At 34.0% G+C, this 19,549-nt stretch overlaps 3 protein-coding genes across 4 annotated transcripts; 2 read left to right on the forward strand and 1 right to left on the reverse strand.

The window, feature by feature from the left end:
• Positions 1 to 743: 743 nt before the first annotated feature.
• LOC100527220 (uncharacterized) lies at positions 744 to 2,631 on the reverse strand. Its single transcript, NM_001249645.2, is given in 5 exon segments — positions 744 to 1,077; positions 1,156 to 1,262; positions 1,970 to 2,038; positions 2,136 to 2,271; positions 2,584 to 2,631. Coding segments are annotated over 4 exon segments (417 nt in total). The 5' UTR covers positions 2,260 to 2,271; positions 2,584 to 2,631; the 3' UTR covers positions 744 to 960.
• A 1,926-nt stretch (positions 2,632 to 4,557) lies between these two features.
• Positions 4,558 to 10,490, forward strand: LOC102668076 (myb-like protein X). Its single transcript, XM_006591374.4, has 3 exons — positions 4,558 to 5,696; positions 7,968 to 8,973; positions 9,239 to 10,490. Exons 1-3 carry the CDS (start codon positions 5,604 to 5,606, stop codon positions 9,727 to 9,729), a joined length of 1,590 nt encoding a protein of 529 aa, XP_006591437.1. The 5' UTR covers positions 4,558 to 5,603; the 3' UTR covers positions 9,730 to 10,490.
• A 552-nt stretch (positions 10,491 to 11,042) lies between these two features.
• On the forward strand, positions 11,043 to 19,180 carry LOC100786142 (calcium sensing receptor, chloroplastic). Of its 2 annotated transcripts, XM_003538478.5 has the most exons (14): positions 11,046 to 11,214; positions 11,387 to 11,495; positions 11,690 to 12,577; positions 12,900 to 13,000; positions 13,107 to 13,221; positions 13,466 to 13,543; positions 13,707 to 13,799; positions 14,231 to 14,314; positions 15,058 to 15,156; positions 16,093 to 16,155; positions 16,605 to 16,635; positions 17,082 to 17,128; positions 17,351 to 17,409; positions 18,667 to 19,180. In XM_003538478.5, exons 2-14 carry the CDS (start codon positions 11,442 to 11,444, stop codon positions 18,884 to 18,886), a joined length of 1,932 nt encoding a protein of 643 aa, XP_003538526.1. In that variant the 5' UTR covers positions 11,046 to 11,214; positions 11,387 to 11,441; the 3' UTR covers positions 18,887 to 19,180. The 2 variants fall into 2 exon arrangements, with proteins under 2 accessions (XP_014619773.1, XP_003538526.1); XM_014764287.3 differs by lacking the exon at positions 14,231 to 14,314 and having other exon boundaries at positions 11,043 to 11,214.
• Positions 19,181 to 19,549: the final 369 nt, after the last annotated feature.

Raw genomic sequence — 19,549 nt, forward strand, 5'->3', positions numbered from 1 at the left:
AAAATACCTATATCTAAATACGGTATAAAACCAGTTTTTTAATATTTAAAAGTGCTGCTATTGACGGGGTAAGATTCGGATATTGAGTTTTTTTTTTAAAAAAAAAACATGTTATGTAATATTCACACCGAGTCCTCAGTCCTACTCATCGCCATCCCGAATATATATATCTCTTTCCGAAGATAAGATTCAAGCCCATGTAATCAAACTGTTTGATTATCCAAGTTTATAATCTCCTTACGTGGCTTAAAGATTTCACAAGCCCAAATATAACAAACCCACATTTAGAACAACCGAATTCCCAAAAAAACACACAAAAAAAGAAGATCGACAGACAAATTATTTGATTTATTTCATCGCCAATAGCCGAACTCGTGTTTGACTCCATAAACTCGTTAAGTGTTTATCAAGAACAAACCACGCAAATTGAAATTACCTCCAAAACAAAATCAGGCACCAGAAATATTGATGTCTTTGTATTTGCATATATAACTCACCTCCTTTACCCAGTGACAAAAATCAAGAGTAATCGAGTTTTAAGGGTAAAGGGCAGAACACCCTATAAACGAGTGCTGCACAAAGCAACTAGTTTCTTTGAAATCTGATCATGGAAGCATTTGATAAAACCTAAAACTCCTGATACACTCACTGTCACAATAAAAGGTGGTAGTGCCGGGGCTATTTTCTCAAGTCACGATAACAATTTAAAAATAGTGGAAATGAACCAAGAAAAACTAATTTGAAATCCAACCTAACACTCACATTGACCATAATAGATGGAAACAAATGCTCCATTAACATCACAGAATAACATCACCAAGAAATGTAAGGAGGAAAAGCATAAAAATTCACTAATTACTACTTTACCAAAGTGCAAAGCATAAACATAAAAAAAATAATCTCAAAACTAAGCAGAAGACACAAAAATTGAATCACCAACCACCATTGCGAGAAGCAAAATCACCACCCGCCGCCAAAACCCCCACTGCGATAACCACCACCGCCGCCGCCGCCAGATTGAGGTCCAGAAGGTCTATCATTTGCATAGGATACCCTAATGCTTCGCCCATCTAGATCCTAAAGAACTATAGCACGTCAATCAACTAATAATGACTATAATAAAAAAGTTCAATATAAACTGAAAAGCACTCTGACCTTCCCATCCATTGCAGAGAGTGCCGAACTTGCAGACTCATCATTGGAGAAGTTGACAAATCCAAATCCCCTTGATCTTCCAGAGTCTCTGTCAGTTATAACTTTTGCTGTGTAACAGACCCACAAGTATAAGTATGCCAGAACCAAAAATAGGACCAGGCAGTCATTTATTAATGCAGGCATGAAATCTCATCAGCCACATGTTTATGTTTATTCCAGTTTTGTCAATAATGAAACCAAGAAATTTTCCATTGAATACACCAGCACAAAACAAAATTATAGCTATTTAGCAATGAGATACAAATACTATGCTTGCTGTGATTTTAAGAAAAGTATTCACAGGTGGAATGGCCAGACAGAAAATGATATTTTGCACACAAATTCCAACAGCAAACAAAAATCTAGGGGTGCATCACAAATCAATGGCGGAATGGGGGACGATATTCCTCTATAGCAGATAGCATTGCGGGCAAATAAAATCTCAAATATATATGCATAAAAATTAAGCTGTATGCAAATATGAATCAACAGCTATTTTGGCATTAATATTAACTGAAACTTCAATTGCTCAAAGACATAAATGTGTAGTCCCACATTCCGGTCACAAAAATGTGAAGCCCATTGAGACTGCAATAGCTGTATTCATAGATGTTGCACCACAGTGGACTCCCAATGGCAGATTGAAGGATTTACACAATGCCATTGCAAAGTTATAATGACATCAAAGGAAACTGAAGAACATATGGTAAAGTGAGGCTGACGGGTGGCTGAAATTGGACACCATGTGATAACAATGAAAGCAAGCTGAACTTACCATCAACCACATCTCCAAAGCCAGAAAATGCATCCTTAAGAGACTGATCGTCAACTCCATATGAAAGGCCTGAAATAGCAAAGTCCAAAACAATAAAACCATAAGAAAAATGGCGACCAAGTGTGTGGGTTGTATCCACAACTATTTTTCCAACAAAAGTGAATACCTCCAATAAAAAGCTTGCTTGAAGACATGCAGCGAATGTAATTAAGCATGGATGAAACAGGTGCTTGTGTGCTGCGAGCAGCACCCTGCCTCAAGACATTTCCAACCTTATTACAGAAGGCCATTATGCTTGTTTCCTGATACAAAAAATTGAAACCAGTTATTGTAAGGATCAATAGAATAAAAACGCATCATCGTGATAGCCATAACCGAATGACAAATTCTAAAAGGTCACGAGCTTCACTTCTCAAAAAAACAACAAAAGGACATAAACGATTCCTTCTCGCCAACCCAGTAACAAGATAAGTTATACCCTAAACCCTAAACCAACCTACAAGATCAGAGGGAAACCCAAAAACAAATTAAGCCCCCACACAGATAAATGCATCAAAGTGATACATGGGGTTTAAGCTCAAATAGGAGAAAGAGGAAGAAGAGAAGAAACTGACCTGAGTGAAGAATGAAGAGAAGAGGGGCTAGGGTTTAAGCACACTCGCAGGCGTAGGCGTAGAAAATATCTTCCGCTTTATAGAGTGTGTGGTGAAATCTTGTGCATGTAGGTCTATATTTTTAAATTACAACCCCTACTGTTGTATGCTGCCTATTGGTTCGCTCCCCAGACTATACTATACTTGCTGTCAAAAATCAAGATAACATACTACACTAGTATTTTAGTACGTGCATTATACAAAATAAATATTTATTTCTAAATTTAATTTTTATATTTTAAATATATAATTAAATTATATTTTAGATTTGTCAAAAATAATTCTTTATGATATATTATTTTCTATTATCGATCATTTTAAAAAAAATCAAGTTATTATTAATGATATTGAGAATAATTGATGATATAAGAAGTTAAGTAAAATCATTACACTGATATATTCTATGCATGTTACAACTTTTTGAATATATTCATATGTATAGATATAATAGATTTTTAATATTTAGTTACAACTTGTTGAATCGTTTGAATGATAAATTAAAAGTATAATTGGATGTAACATATACATGTTAGGTACTTAAAAAAAACACAAATATATTAGGAGAATGAAGTTTGTCATTTAATCAAAAGATGGTATTAAAATGAATGAGAGAGTGGAGAATATAAAGATCCGATGAAACAGTTGATTGAGATTTCTTTCAGACATTTCACTTATTTGTTAATCATTTCAATATTTTAGAATTTTAACATCTGTTTTTTTTTTTAAAGAATGGAATTTATATTTCATGAGTGTATACCGAATTTGAGGAAGTGTTAAAAAAATTTCAATGCCATTACCCAATAAAAACACTTACAAACCTTTTGAACCTATACGTTGAATCTTACTCCAATACAATAAAAATCAATTGAATATAAAATATATAACATTGTACCTCATTAACTTAAAAAACTTAAATTCAGTGGCACAATTAAACAAATGAAACATATTTCTTGATATTCAATTCAAATAATCATAGTCTCACACCATACCTTAGTTTAGCAATTGAAATTATGCATATGATAGAGTAGGATTTGACTATATTTATTTTGGCTTGGCTTTTGTGCTGCTGACTGAAAATGCTTGCTAATAGTTCTCTAATAAAATATGTAAAAAAAAAGTTCTTCAATAAACATTTAGAAACTTAGTCACTAAATTTTTTGCAATACGAGAAGCTATCCACATCGAGAATAGTATATCCACAAAATCTCAAGTCCCAAAAACCATGCCCCTACAAAAAAAGGAAATAAAAACTATAGTATCATGTTCAAATCCTAAATATATAGTTATATTAAACATTTAGAAGAACAATTTTATTCATCATAATAATTGTATTTATTATGTTCTATGTTATCTAAAAAAATTTAAAAGTTCAAATTAATTAAAATTCATAATCTAGTGCGTATTTTTAATATTATTTCCCATCCCAACTGGGAGCAAAATAATCCGCTTACTTTTGAAAGAAAAATTAAAGTAGAAAAAATGAAAAAATAATCAAATTGATTTTTGAAAATGTGAAGAGATAATAAATTGACTCTTGAAAGATTGAAAATTTTATTCAATTAATATATAAAAAGTATAACAAAATAATATGATAAATTAATGACAAATTGATCTTTAAATGTCATAATTTAATGTTAGATTAATTCCTATAGTAATTTAATGAAAAATTTATTTAATAAATTTAACAATTTGTCATAATTTTTAAACATTCATATATTAAATTTGTATTTTTGATCTTTTATGATGAATTTATTGCGATATCATCCTTTGGGATGAATTTTTACTTAAAAAAATCATTGAATTGATGGCATTTATGTGCAAGTGTGTAGAACAGGAACTAAAAGAAGCCTATGAATAACGGTAGAATTAGAATTTAAATGGGAAGAAAGAAGTGTAAGTATATTATTATGTTGTCCGTATTTTTTAGCTATATAAATAAATATTTATTTGAATTAATCCTGAAAAGGGGAATGGGCAAGAGCTGGAAAAAGAACACATAAGCGTAGCACAGAGACACAGCAATAGATAAACACACACACACACACACGAGAGAGACGCATCCATTGTTATAAGACGCAGGCAAGAGATAATAGAAAACCCAGAATCTTGACAACTCCATTCTTTCGCCTTCATTTATTATTATACTGAAATAGAGATCTTATTCCTATCTCTTCATCCTACAATACAACCTAGTAACTCTCTCTTTCAATATCACCCCTGCCCCTTTTCATCCATTCTTATTAACCCATCAAGTTTTCATTCCTCTTCCTCGCTAGATTGGAATTAGGGTTTTCTTTCTCTCCCTGGCTATCTACCCAGCTTCTTTCCGTTACTGGATTTTCTAGGTTTTCATTGGATCGTACTCGCGGGGTTTGCATGAAATGGGCATGAGCTCTGTTCTCTTCAGACCTTCCAATTGTGGGTTTCGAAACACCCTGCTTCAGCATTTCTACCTGGAGATTGCTTATTCCTAAGTTTCACATGAGCATGGAAGAGGATTGCCTATATTAATTCCTTACTCACTTATCATAGCCTATTCTACTCGCAGGCAGGGTCTTCCTTTTTTCACAGAGGATCTGATTGCTGCTCTTTCCAAGACGAACCCTAATCCTAAGCATATACTTATTGGGATTCTGCTCAACCATTTACCACCGTACTAGGAATTTTGTTAGTCAGCTTCAGTGGTCCATGTTTATTTGATTCCTTCATTTTCTATAATATTAGTTTCCGCCGATTGCATATTTGGTCAAGGCAAGTAAAGTAATCCTTGTTGGTCACCATAATTTGTGTTTATAGTCAGCCAATAAGAAGCTTATGGAGGAATATTGAAGCTGGAAATGAATGCGGTGACATGGTGCATGGACAAGAGCATAGTTGCTGGTTGGTTCGGGTTCCCTTTCTGGAACAGTGCTACTGGAAACTAATTCAAATATTCTCCATTTTACAAGGAACATACACCGGACATATCTGGACTTTGTGCAATGTCGCGCTGCTTTCCATTTCCACCACCAGGATATACAAACAAGGGATATGAAAAGAAGGCTACAACAGAGGATGTGGAATTACTGACAAAGGTTAACGTACTTTCCTTATATTCACAGCGTACATTTTGTTTCATTATCATGATTTGGGATGCAAAAATGAAATTTCTTGTCAGTTGTGTAGCTGTTAAATATAAGATACATCTTTGCGAATGGACCATCAAATTGTTTTTTAAGAATATACGTGCTATGTGGCTATCAATATAACTCATCCATGATGTGGTTTAATTATGTACATCCCTTTGTTCTGAACCGTAGATGAATTGGATTTGCTTAGGGTCCATTTTAATTGATAAACTTGAAACATTTGAAACGGTCTTTTTGAATGTATCCCACTGGCAAAAGTAAAAAGGCATTGTTCATTTAGGATTTGGGTGCAATAGAAGATGATTGGAGGCATACTCCCCCCCTATTTTGATAAGTTGTTATGTTCACCTCTTGGTTGATGGAAGTTGGTTCTTGTTGCTTGCATCCTTCCTTTGGTGTACATCGCAATAATTGTTGCCTCATTCTGTCTTACAGTGTTACAAGATTCATGTTTGATTTTCGTGTTCTTTTCAAGTTTTGTATTTTGTATTTCGATGGATAAGTTGCATAGTACTGAAACGTACAAGTTCCAAGAGTGATAAATTCTTTTTCTGCCCATGAAGAGGCTTTTATGCTCTTCTTATTCTATTGACTTTTGTCCTTTGACAAATTACACTAAGATTTAAACAAGAATTTGACCCCTACACTTTACCCACTTAGGTTTTGGTTCCTGTAGTGTTTTTTCTTTCTTTCTTTGGAATAAGATTTTTTTATTTCAGTTGTTCAGGTTCTGTTCCCTTGTGGACTAATACTTTGATAAATGAAACCTATGTGATCCAATTCGTCTTGAAAAACAAGGAAAAATATACCAATATTTTAAGAATAACAACCAAGAATTTAATTAGTGAAAATATAGGTATTAACATTAAAAAAAACTATATCGATCAAAGGCCAAATCATATTTATCAAAAGTGCGCTGTATTGGTGCTATAGTGGAGTAGCAAAGCAAAGTGGCCTTGACCTGCTATGGGATTCAATAGCAGTTGTTATAGCGGCACTAATATGATAAAAGCTTCAAAAACCCAATTTTAAACCTAAAACAATGTTTAGCTATTTCTTTTTGGTAAAATTGCAATTTATTCCTCATTTTCTAATGCATTTTTCTGGGTAAAATTATAAGTGAGATTTATTATTTATTATGCATTTCTTTCACTTTGTTTTTTGATTTTGAATATTTTTAGTGCAGTATAAACTATTTAGTTTGTATTATAATATTTATAATCGTGGTCATCGTGCATCCCACTATGGTTTTTTTTAAGATGGCCACTATGCTTCGCCATCCAGGATTGATAACTATGGCCCCAACAGCTGAAAACCATTAGGACTAATATCTTTTACTAAATCCTCATCATTCTACTGCCTTCGTGGAAGTTTATTCTATAAAGAGAATTTAATTTCTACTTTCATGCCAGGAGTACTGATCTATCATTTATTTTAAATCATCTATCTGGGCAAAAACAAAAATATTAGTGAAACCCACTTTGTCTGTCGTACGCTGTAAAATAATGCTTTTGTTTTTGCTGATTTTGTGGTGCTGTGTGTTTGATGTGGAGTGGGGGAAGGGGTCAAAACATAATCTGTTATTAAAATTGAATAAACAATTACTTGTCAATTGTCATCAACTTATGAGTCCTTCAGATGGGAAAAGTAATAGATGACACATTGTGGGAAAGTTGGAAATATGCTATTGAGCTGAGATAGTGTGGAGAATTAAAGCATGTCTATTATTGGATGGTTTTGGCATACCATTTCTTTTTGTATGATAAACATGTGGAATGTAGGATAAAACATGGTTTTGAGGTGTGCCTTTTCATTTGGAACAAATGTCGAGACCACGAGGTAAGATGTTATATGTGTGGATATTGGAAGTAAAATGATTGTCTGTTTACACTTTAGAGAGACTTTTATGTCTCCTGCTTTGAATTTTTTTCTTGTGCTTGATAATGATTTTTATTTTTGTTTGTTGTATATCTTCTTCGGTTATAAAGGGCTAAATTAATGATTAGTTGCTGTGTATTTTGTATGTGTAAGAGTGAGCATTTAATGGTCTTGTTATTTTCTTTCTTGGATCTTCTAGGACCGTGTTGTTATGGTTCTTCTGTGGATATATTCCCTTTTGTATTTATTTTCAGGGTGGAATGGACATGTAAAGTCATTTTGCTTGTTTCCTCATTTGATTATTAGTCTTCATATCCAATTTCACCATACAACTTGCAGGAAAAGCACAGAGAAAAAAAGCATAAAAAAGGGAAGAGGGACAAAGAGAAGAAGGAAAAGAGAGACAAAGAAGGAAGGGATGGAAAGCGTAAGGAAAAGAAGGACAAAAAAGAAAAACATAGAGAAAAAAAGAAAGACAAGGACAAGAACAGAGATAAAGAAAAGAGCAAAACCGGTGCTGCAATTGAGAAAGAATTTCCAGGACAAGCTCAGGGTCCCAATGCTGGTAAACTACATCAAAAGGAAATCAAACCAATTGATAAGATTGTTTTACTTGAGGATAAACTTACCAAACAGTTTGCCAGTAACAATGGAGAGAAGGCTAGAGAGAATAATCATTTTTTTGAGGAAAACAAGGATTCTAAATTCCTCCTGGATTTGGAAAGGAGGATTAGGGATAATGACGGAGGAGCTGAGAATCAATTGGCTCAAAAGTTTGCAACTGCAGGACACAGAAAGAATGAGGGAGCTGTTAGATTGGTTACTAAGGGTAGTGGCACCTGGCCTGATGGTAAGGAAAGGCTTCAGGATAAGGGCATTGATACTAGAATGGTTGATAGGAGAGAAATCTGGGCTGAGTCCCGACCAGTTGGAAATATAACAGTTCAGAATAATGCTGGAAAATTTCATCACAGGGTTGATGAAATGCCCAAATCTTTGGAAAATAATTTTTACAAACCTTTGGAAGCAGCAGTTGAAGGAAAAGAGAGGGTTAAGGAAAAAAAAGATGATAAACACAGAGATAAAAAGAAAAATAAAGAGAAGGGGAAAAAAGGACATGGGAAGGACAAAGACAGGAGTAAAGAAAAGAAAAAGGAGGAGAAAGCAAAGGAGAATGCTGAACATGAAAACAGAGAGCAGCAGAATAAATTAAAAGAAAGCACCAAAGCTGGTCCATTAGGCTCAAATTCTTTCACACAGGTTTCCAGGCACATCTATGAGAATTCTGCTGTTGGGGAAAATCTCAAGAAACGGAAGGACATTGAATCAAATGGAATTATGCATGGTGAGTGTCATACATGATAGATCATCATTTTATTATTGGTGTTCAATGATCCATTCTGGTTGTAGTTAGATAAACTAGAGCGTTTCTCTTGTTAGATTTAAAATATCATTTCATTGACCTAATAGCTGATATCTACATCCTATGAGATTCTGTTAGATTTCTAATGTTCCTACATAATTATTTTCATATTTTGATGGTTAATATATTTTTTCAATTATATTGTATTTTGTTGTTGGCTGACATTCATTTCTGAATTTTCTGACAGCAAATGACAATTGGCCCAGTAAGTTGCCAACGCCCTCCCCCTCTCCCTCCCATCTCACTGAAAATGGGAGGATATTGGAACCCTGCCAAATTTCCCTTCAGAATACATCTGATAATAGGCTAGCAGCAGCCTCTAATATCAAGGTTGATAACAAAAAACGCAGGACAAATGGCATCATTGAAGTTCTACCATCTGCAGTTTCCTCAAAAACTCCCACTCCCACTGCTACCTTGCCAGCTCCAGTCAGTGAAGCATCTGCAAAACCACCTCATCCAGATACCAAGTACATAAGTCAGGTATATTCCGTACCCAAAGCAGATGAGTGGTCTGATTTTGATGACCAAGAGTGGTTGTTTGGCAGCAGTCATTCGCAAGAAAGGAAACCTGTAGTGAAATCTTCAGAGGTTGGGGATACACTGCAGGTATGGGCAGAAGCCGTGCATATAGAGCCAGCAGATATTTTTGCTCTGCCATATGTCATTCCATACTGACTGATTGTTTAAGTGGCAAATGTTACTTCAAAAATATCTGATCTGCTCAAGGAACCCTCCGTTTGAGAGGATTGACAGCATCTGGAGCCATGAATTGATTCTTATTTTCTGATGCATTCTTTTGTTAATTGCACGCTAGCAACAAATTATGCTTGCCTTGATTTTGAATTGGTTGGAGGGAAGCATCTGTCATAAGTGTTTACATGTTTGGTGCATTGCTGGAGGCTTGATTGGAGCAGTAGTTCTCACTTCACGCGACGACATAGTAATTCATTTACAGATTAGACTTCATAAAGAAAGGCAGCCGCAGGTTGTGGGGAAGAGACGTGCAAGCTCGTGCAACTTTTTTTTTTTCTTCCAAAAATTAATTTTTGCCTAGATCTTTGCCTGGGCAGCTAGCTAGTTCTTTCTAATTGAGAATGAGAATGTAAGAGAAACTAGACCACAATTTTGTTTTGTCACATAGAAATCCTATTTACTAGAATATGTATGATAGAGAGGGGGGAAAGGGTCTTGGTAGTCGGATTCATTTATTCGGTTTCCAGTAAATTTTCTTGGTTATTTCATCATTTTGCAAGTCCTTGCTTTCAATGGGCAATGTTGACTTAAAATCTATTACAATGGTTATCATACATCACTTTCGGTCCATTATGTTTCATTATTATTTTGGTCCACCAACTCTTTTACTCCCTATGGAATGCTTTGCTCAAACTGTCAACATGAGATGCTAATGGTGACAATAATGATAAGTTTTGATGTAAGTTTCAAGTGTTTGTAAATTGGTGTATTGTTGGTTGTAGATTTTGTTTATTACATCTTAATTTTTTTTTTCAAAATTTCAAATCCTTTTTGGCAATTTTGCATTGTCAAAAAATTTATAGTTCCTTAAAATTGTTAGAAAATATCTCAAAGGAGTAATATTTTATCACATAACAATGATGAACATAATTAAGAGACAAAAATTAATCCGTAAAATCGAAAAATGAATTTTGTAAAAAAAATAACGTGTGAATTTTATAAAAAAAATTAAAAATATAATTTTTAAAAAAGTATAAGTAAATATCATATCAAATTAATTAATAATAAGATAACTTATCTTATTACTTAACAATTATACTTCACAACAAAGAACAGAAAAATTTGTCACATCGTTACTTTATGATTATAAACATTAAACTCAAAATTATTCATAAAACGTTTTTGAAATTGTAAACTATACCCATATGATCGAGCTTATTTCCATTGGAGTGTCAGTGTCAGTAAATTTGGTTGGCATCAAAACGAGTGATCCATGTGTGACGTGAGTTTCTGTGGTGTCTATGGTGCATAAGAGACAAAACGAGAAAGCAAATAGGATGAGCCGGGCGTGTTCCACCATAACCTCCCTTTCCATTTGGATAATCTACCAAAATGTTCCACAAATATTTTTTAAATAAGCCTTAAGCTCAATCAAATTTCAAACAACAAATTAACAAAGGAGCTAAGGTCAGTGCCTGCCATTTTTACACATTATTATATTAATTTGAATTGGATGCTTGTAATTCTGAAACTCAAAATTGATATCGGATTTGGAGTACAATAACATTTAGTTTTGAAAATCATGGTTCTCGTTACTCCAATTTGTAAAATAACAAATGCATGTGTTGATTTTAAGCAGAGGAAGAGGATGATAGCGGGTTATGTTTGATTGATGTGTTACAGTGATCATCAATATGAGAATGTTGCCTGTTTGCTCAGCCACCCCAAGTTATTCCACATCTTCCCAGGTCAATTTCTTCAGTCTTCTAACAATGTTCTGTGTTTCTGCTTTCTTCAGCATACCCATCAATGATAAATCTTGTCTCGTTAAGTTCTTGAACTCAATTTAGGCATCTCTGAGATGGAAATACTTCAGTTTTATTTATCTATCACTGTTTGTTAGTTTTTTTTTACTTGAGGCAATTTGATCTTGTTCCTGCAGATTCCCTTGTTTGGGGGATTGCACCCAATTCGAAAGGATCTTGAGAGCAGATGTGTGGCTGAAGAAGGTGTGCATTTGGCTTCACAATATGGAGCTCATTCACTGAGAAATTCATTTGCAGTGCAAGCTACAAAGACAGTATTGGGCAGTTTTTCTTCTACAAGTGAATCAGGATACCTTACAAGCACGTGGGGTTATTCACCAGTGCTGACAGATGGACATCATTCACTGAGTAACGGGGAAGTCAGACACATGGAAAGTTATCATTTATCTACTGTGCCAGATGAACTTGCGGACTTCGCAGAACAGGCAACTGAAGGATCTAACACATTAGTGACACCAGCACAACCAGAAACACTATCGGCTGCAGATATAATGCCTGAGAACTTTACATCAAGTCCTAGTTCTATTAATGTGGACAATGAATCATTAGCCAGTACAAAAGCAAGTGTTGGAGACCTTGTTGCTGGATTCAATGAATCATTCAATGCCTCAATCAATGAGGGACAAAATGCTTTACGAAGCTCACTGGATACAGCCACTTCTTTTGTAGATTCTATTGTTAAAACTGCTACTGAATCTGTAGATAATACTTTTAGCAAGGCATTTTCTTCTGTTGATCAAACAGGGGAGTTAGCAAATAAAAAATTAACCAGCTTTTCAAGTGAGCTGACTGGAGTCACAAATAAAGCACCTGCCGTGGCTATTGATGTGTTGCGCCGCACAATTGTAGTTGTAGAGAGTTCTCTAACAAGTGGGGCTTCCTATGTTGTCTACTTATATGGCTCAGCCAAGGAGCTCCTTCCCGCAGGAATTAGGGATACAGTCAATGTATATGAAGATAAAGCAACAGAAATCTTGAGGCCTGTTGGGTCAGCAACTCAAAGGGTAACATTTTATGGAATAATAGAAGTTTCAATTAGATACTTTACTCAACTTTACCTGATTCTAAGTCGTAACTTCCCTTGAAATCTCATATTGGTTAATGTTTGTTTGAACTTGATTTGAATTATCTAATAAGTTGAGTCAAATCATCTTCTTCATGGGTGCCTTTTCATCAGCTTTGCTTAAGAAGTTCCTTGCCCTTATTGGTGGTTGAAATATTCTGAATCCATGCTCTCAATTTGCTGTTTTATTTCACAAACATTCTAAATTTGTTAGCTATTTCTAGTCTATTTATGTATTGTGACAATTTATGCTCCATCGGCAGATATACATGGCTGTCTATTCATTGGAGAAGAGTCTTGGCTTGGATCCAAATGACCCAATCATTCCATTTGTTGTTCTTGTAGGCTCTTCAGCCACATTATGGTATGTGAATTTCTCCTTCCTCAAAAGTAAAATTTTGTTATTTGTCTATTGAAGAATAAAATTTCCATCACAAACGCTCTCTGTAATAGATTGCATAGATATGCAGGGCCTTTTATTGGTTGTGGACATATGGAGGTTACTCAGGAAATTTGTCCCCTAAATCAGCTTTCGAGCTTTTGGCTGAGGACGCAAATGCTGCACTTATTGATGTCCGCTCTGAGGTAAGTTATGATTAATTTTTCTGGCTTTTATCCATAGCAGGAAAAACATTTGTATAATTTATGAAGGCAACGTCAGACTATCCCTGTGTTTTGATACCCATTCTATTCTTGTTCAACACTTCTTCCAAACTCGAACTATGGTCTCATATTTTGGAAGTTTTCCTATCTTTTTGCATTTGTTTGGCTAACTATTTTGATATAAAAATTGACCAATGGAGTTACTGCTCCTTTTTTTTTCCTGCAGGAAATGCGAGAAAAAGATGGAATTCCTGATCTCCGACGGGCTGCTAGGTTTCGTTATGCAAGTATAATTCCTCTTGAGGTTTGTTTAAAGCACAACAATATTTAAAAGATGTGACTGGGATAATTGTGGTACACCTTGACTTTGTTAAATGGATCAAATCCAGATTCTTGGTTGCTTGTTAGATTGATTAACAATTAATTTATAATCTGTCTACTGCTAATATAACATATGCAATTCTCAGGTTGATGGCTCCATACGCAAGTTGTTGAAGAGTGGTAGAGAGCTTGATGATTCCTTGATTGCAGCTATTATTCGAAATTTGAAGATTGTTAAGGTGTTTATCTTTGTATCTTGGAATAGGGTCCATTGTTCTGAATAAAATTACAGGAAAGTACATGGAATAAAAGGGATATCAATAACTACTTACTAAAGTTATATGGTATTTATAAAATAAGTATTGCCTTTCGGCAGTTTCATCATTTTAATTTATCAATAACTACTTACTAAAGTTATATGGTATTTATAAAATAAGTATTGTCTTTTGGCAGTTTCATCATTTTAATTTTTTCTATGACATTAAATGGGGCTTTTAAAGTGCTTGTGCCTAGATATGTTGCATCTTACAATAGGTAAAAGTTCATGGTAAAAGATAGTCACATATTCAATGTGTTGAGTTTGTGTGCCTATAGCCCAATACTTGTTAAATGTGATCAGGAATTGGCATGAGAAATGATGTCTCAAAATCTTATTTTCTCTGGCCAATAGGACAGTTCCAGGGTTATAGTGTTGGATGCTGATGGTACTTGTTCTAAAGGCATTGCAAGATCCTTGAGAAAAATTGGGGTCAAGGCAAGTCTTTCGATACCTGCTGAGATATTTGCTGCAAAACTACTGATATATTTCATAAAATTCTTTGCTGAGTTTAGCTTTGTACTATGAGATTTGGGATCTAGGTAACAAAGAACAGTTTATGCTGCTTCCATATCTGATATAGAATCCTTGAAAATGACATTTGTATTTAAAGATTGGGGTTGAAGAGCTCTGTCATGGGGAAAAGGTAAGATAATAATAGAGAAAAATTCTGTTAAATGTACTCCTACTATTTCACATAACTCGACTCTCTGTTAGTTTCTGCTTGATTTCACCCTTAGCGGTATCTTTATCATTAAATATCAAATATAACATGATAGTTCTGAATGAAAATGGATTGAACTCTTACTGTGAGGTTAAAATATGATGATTTATGAGCTAGTTCGTGATACTCCAGCAAAGGACACGAGTCTTTGATTGCTTGAAACTGTAAATGAAAAAAAAAAATTAAAAATGAATTTGATTGAATTCCAGATGCCCTAACTCATATATGTTCAAACTAACACTTAGTCCCTCCTTGTCAACACAAATGCTGATTGCCAGATACGTCATAGACATAGAGACAGCTCCTTTTTATTCAAGTGTCTGTGCTTTAGGGGTGGTTTGTATTGCCCAGGTTGACTAACAGATACATTCTGCACAATCCACTTAATCACTAACTTTAATATCAAATCCATGTAATGGAGTATCATAAAATTAACAACCTGTGTATGATATTACAGAATCCATACTTGGTTGAAGGAGGCTTTTATTCTTGGATGAAACAAGGTCTCCGTATCAAGGAACTCAAACCTGAGACAGCACTTTCCATCCTCAATGAGGTATTCGTCAAACTACTGTTGTTTATCTGTATCTTTACCAATTTTGTTAGCTTGAGTATCCAAAACTAATGGGATGAAAACTCTATAGGTTAGGTAGGTGCTGCTACTTAGGTGCTTCAACCATGCCTATAAGTTCCTTGTTGTAAATTAACCTTTTGGCTAAAAGCCTAAAATCACTGAATTGATTTCTACAGTAAGCCATTGCCTAGCTACCTTCTTCCAGTTTCATTGTCTGTCTTTTGAAAAATACTACAAAAGTTGCAACCATGTATGATTCTGCATTTCATTTTAGTAAACTTTAAAGTAGTCCCATTTCATTTATTTAGGAGTTTATAAAGAATGCAGTTGCTTTATAAATCTTCTTTTAGGACAAGAAGTGAAACTATAATCTTCTAATCCAGAAGTTGCTTATCTCTGACATTGTATTGAATAATTAAGATTTATGCCAGCCTTCTTTCTATTTATTCTTGTAAGACTTCCTGTGTGTGTGTCAGTTACAAACCCGAAAACAGAACCTGAAATTTAAGAGAGGTTAGAAAACCGAGAAGAGAGAAAGTTAAAGAATGCATCTGTGATGCTAGATTGAATGACAAACAGAGAAAAAAGAGAATACTCCTTCCAAGGTTTTTCCCTTTACAACTGAGCTAGTGCTGGTTTCTCCAATATTAAAAATTCAGAAGGAGTCCTCTTTTACCCCCTCCTACCATTCAAGCTAGCTACCTAACCAATTCTTTCACTACTCTTTATTACCTAACTAATTTTGTAATGACTCTAACTGCTTTTTGTTGATTTCTTTCTTTATTGTGTCCTGGGTCCCATCTGTTCCTGTGTTTATGCTTTTATTTTGAAGACATATAAAAGGTTAAAAGAGAAACTTTAGCTTGATTATATATGTTGGGTGTTCATTGATGCACATGCATTTCGGTACATATACAGGAAGCTGAAGCAATTCTGGAGGATGTTAGTCCTTCTCCTTGGCAACTTTTAGGTTATGGTACAGTAAGTGTCAAGTTACTTGAATGACATCTTCATGATTTTCAAATTGTTATTTGCCAATGGTTGGATTTCTCTATGTTAACTATCAAGTCAATTTAATAAGGTTCGTGTTGTTTCATAACATGATATGTGGAGGTAGAAAAAAATATTCCAGTGGAGCAATTTGGGTTGAGAAAAGTAAGGGGGGGGGGGGGGGGGATTTGATAATGGTTTCTAGTTATTTGATTTATTCCATTGTTCTAATATTTTCAGAAATTTACTTATTTCTTTTTGAATATGTATGTAACTAAATATTCCTATATAATATACAATAATCTTAAATAAATATTTTGCCTACTTCCTTGATATCATGAAGGAATATTTTCTTTCATATTATTATTTGATTTGGAAATAGTTAAATGATTGCATTCAATTTTATTATATTCTAATAAATGCAACTACTTTTGACTCAGGTACTTATTGCAGGGCTGTATGCATTATTAGGTGCGTGCATTTTCTTTCAAAAACAATCAATTTGTTAAGACCTAACACCTAATGATTTAAAACTTTAATTTTTGGGTTACATCCAAATTCTATGGCAGTAGCCAGAGGTTGTAGAATTTTATTTTATTTTATTTTATTTTATTTTCATTTTTATAGGTGCCTCTGCATTTATATGCTTAGATTATTGTGAAGCTGATTAGTGATTGGTCTACTTTTTCTCACACTATTATTAAGGGGTTATATAGTATATGCAAATTCATTTTGATTCAGTAGCTTAAACTGAAGCTCTAAATCCATCAAACATCATGCACGAGTGACTCAATGTCTATGATTTCTTTTTAATGAAAACCTAAAGACTCCCATCACTTTATTGTTCACCATCCTCAAGTGGGATGAGGCTTTTTTAATAGTCCTGATCTGACAAAGCACAATCAATATTGTCTCAGAGTTGGAGAAGACATTACAGTTAATTGGTGCATTTGGCCTCGGTTTGGTATGTTCATTTTCCTTTCAGCAAGTGCTTTTCAATCAAATTGTTTCTTTGAGAATTTTCAGTGAGAGTTTAGTTTATATATCCACTTTTGTTTGAAATCACATGGCTGGCTCATAATATTTGTGTGCTGGGAAATTCTCATGTTCTGTCATGTTTTATAGTCTCTTGGTCAATAACATCAGAGATTTTCCATTTCCTTACCAATGGTTCACTGTATACCAGACCATCTATTTGCGGGTTTCTTCATATGAAAACTCAGAAGATCTAAAACAAGATGTGAGGTAAGTATACTTCATGATGGATATTTGGTCATATAATCATGAAAGTAGACAACCTTTTAGTAATTTAAATATTAGCTTATGACCAAGTTATCTTAATATTCATGGAAGGTTTGTCACAGTCGTCTTTTTATGTTTTGAACTTTTGCCTATATATATTATGAATAATGTTAACTATTGCACAGACACAAAAGTCATGATTTTAGACATGTGAAAGGATCAGAAAATGTGTTCATATGCCCCCCTGGACAGATATACGTGAACATCGAGCATGTGAGACACACACACATATATGTATATATATAAGCACTATTCATTTTGGAATTCATGTAGCTAAACCAACTCTTTGGGCATGACGTTTCTTTTTTTTTTTTTGTTGAGAATGACAAATATCTTTGGTTACTAATACCTAGAAATTTTTTATTGGAACATAGTATACATAGAAGAAATTTTTATTGTGATCTGATAAATAAGATTTTAAACGTGACTTGTGCATAGATATGAATAATACATTTTGAAACTTGTAACTAGGAGAGAGTTACAACCTGGCTGGTGTTTGTTCCAATTACCTTTAAACTGCAATATATTAGTGCTCAACTCAAGCATGTAAAAAAATTAGGGGAGAAGAGTTCGGTCTGATATTATTACATCTATAATATAATTCTCTCCCAGAAGAATGGAAAACTATTTTTTTAAATAAATAATCAATCTTCTGTGTAGAAAGATATGTTTTAGATTAGGAAATATTCCCTGTGGTCTGAACTATAAGAAAAAAAACATTGCACATTAACTAAGAAAATTAATTCACCACATTTAATTGCATCAATTTCAATTAAAAAGTATTTTTTTTTTAACTTATCCTTCATTAGAAATTGGTATAAAAAATAAGAAAGAGTCATTGAAACTAGCACTTCAATTAAATGAAGGGTATTTTAGAGATAGCAGCACTAAATAAAGTAAAATTAATTGAAATTTTCTTATATTTAAGACCAAGAAAAATGTGTTTTTTTCTTCTATATTGAGACCAGAGGGAGCAGCTATTCCCTTAGTTGGAATTTTCTTATATTTGAGACCAAGAAAAAAACATATTTTTTCTTGGTCTCAAATATTTGAGATTCTAACTTTTTTTCAAAAATGTGTATTTGAGACCAGTGGGAGTAGCAGCTAACAAAAATTACCAGCTTCTGTATTCTTTCTTAGCATTTTTACTCTGTCATCTATTACGAAATTTGACCTGATTGTCTTATTTTTCCTTCAAAGGTTGTTGCTTTCTCCTGTTAGACTTGGAGCACAAGCATTTTCATGGGCTGCTGGAAAATTAGAATCAAATGGATTAGGATTACCTACATCACCTTCATCATCAGATGTTCAGAACCGGGTATTGCAGGCTGCTGCCAAACATGAATCCCAACCATCTGATAGTGAAGGTAACCAAGATCCAGTTCCTGAACCGACAGTTCCTCTCAATCAGAATGTATGAGATCATTCTAGATTGTCATGTGCTAACATGAAAATTAGAAGAGAGATTAATATGGTCACAACAAATTTAACTTCCACGATTGAAAAATTGCAAGTTGAAATTATCCAAACTCTGTGCTGCCACGGACTCTGCCCTGCCTGTAGGCGTTTTGACAATATAGAAAGAAAAAAAAACATTTCATGAGGATGATTATGTTTGATTTTGTTGCATGCATGCCACGCCAAAAGGGCTGGGTACAATTTCCACTGTCAAAATAATAAGAATGTATTTGCGTGATGCAATTTGTACCAAAAATTTGTGGTGGTTTAACTTATAGTATTGCAAACTAATCCTTCAATAAACTCATTGCTGTTTTGGTCTTCTATGATAGTATGATCCGTTTGCCACTGGATCACCTTGCCAACACCGGATCACCGCAGTGGAAAAATAAGGGACAAACAACAAATTTTGTTTATGGAAAACGAGTTTTTGTAGATACCTTCGAAAGACAATTGCTATTGAATTTAATAGATATAAAATGTCCGTGTGAAGATGGAGAAAAATATATAGAGACATTCGGTCAAACTTGAAACTTGGTGGCAATTAGTTATAAGAATATGGTCTATTTTGGGACCTATGGATTCCCTTTAATTATGATAAAAAAAAATTACAGGAATTATGACA

The sequence above is a fragment of the Glycine max genome, chromosome 11, assembly GCF_000004515.6.
Source record: "Glycine max cultivar Williams 82 chromosome 11, Glycine_max_v4.0, whole genome shotgun sequence".
Taxonomy (NCBI): domain Eukaryota; kingdom Viridiplantae; phylum Streptophyta; class Magnoliopsida; order Fabales; family Fabaceae; genus Glycine; species Glycine max.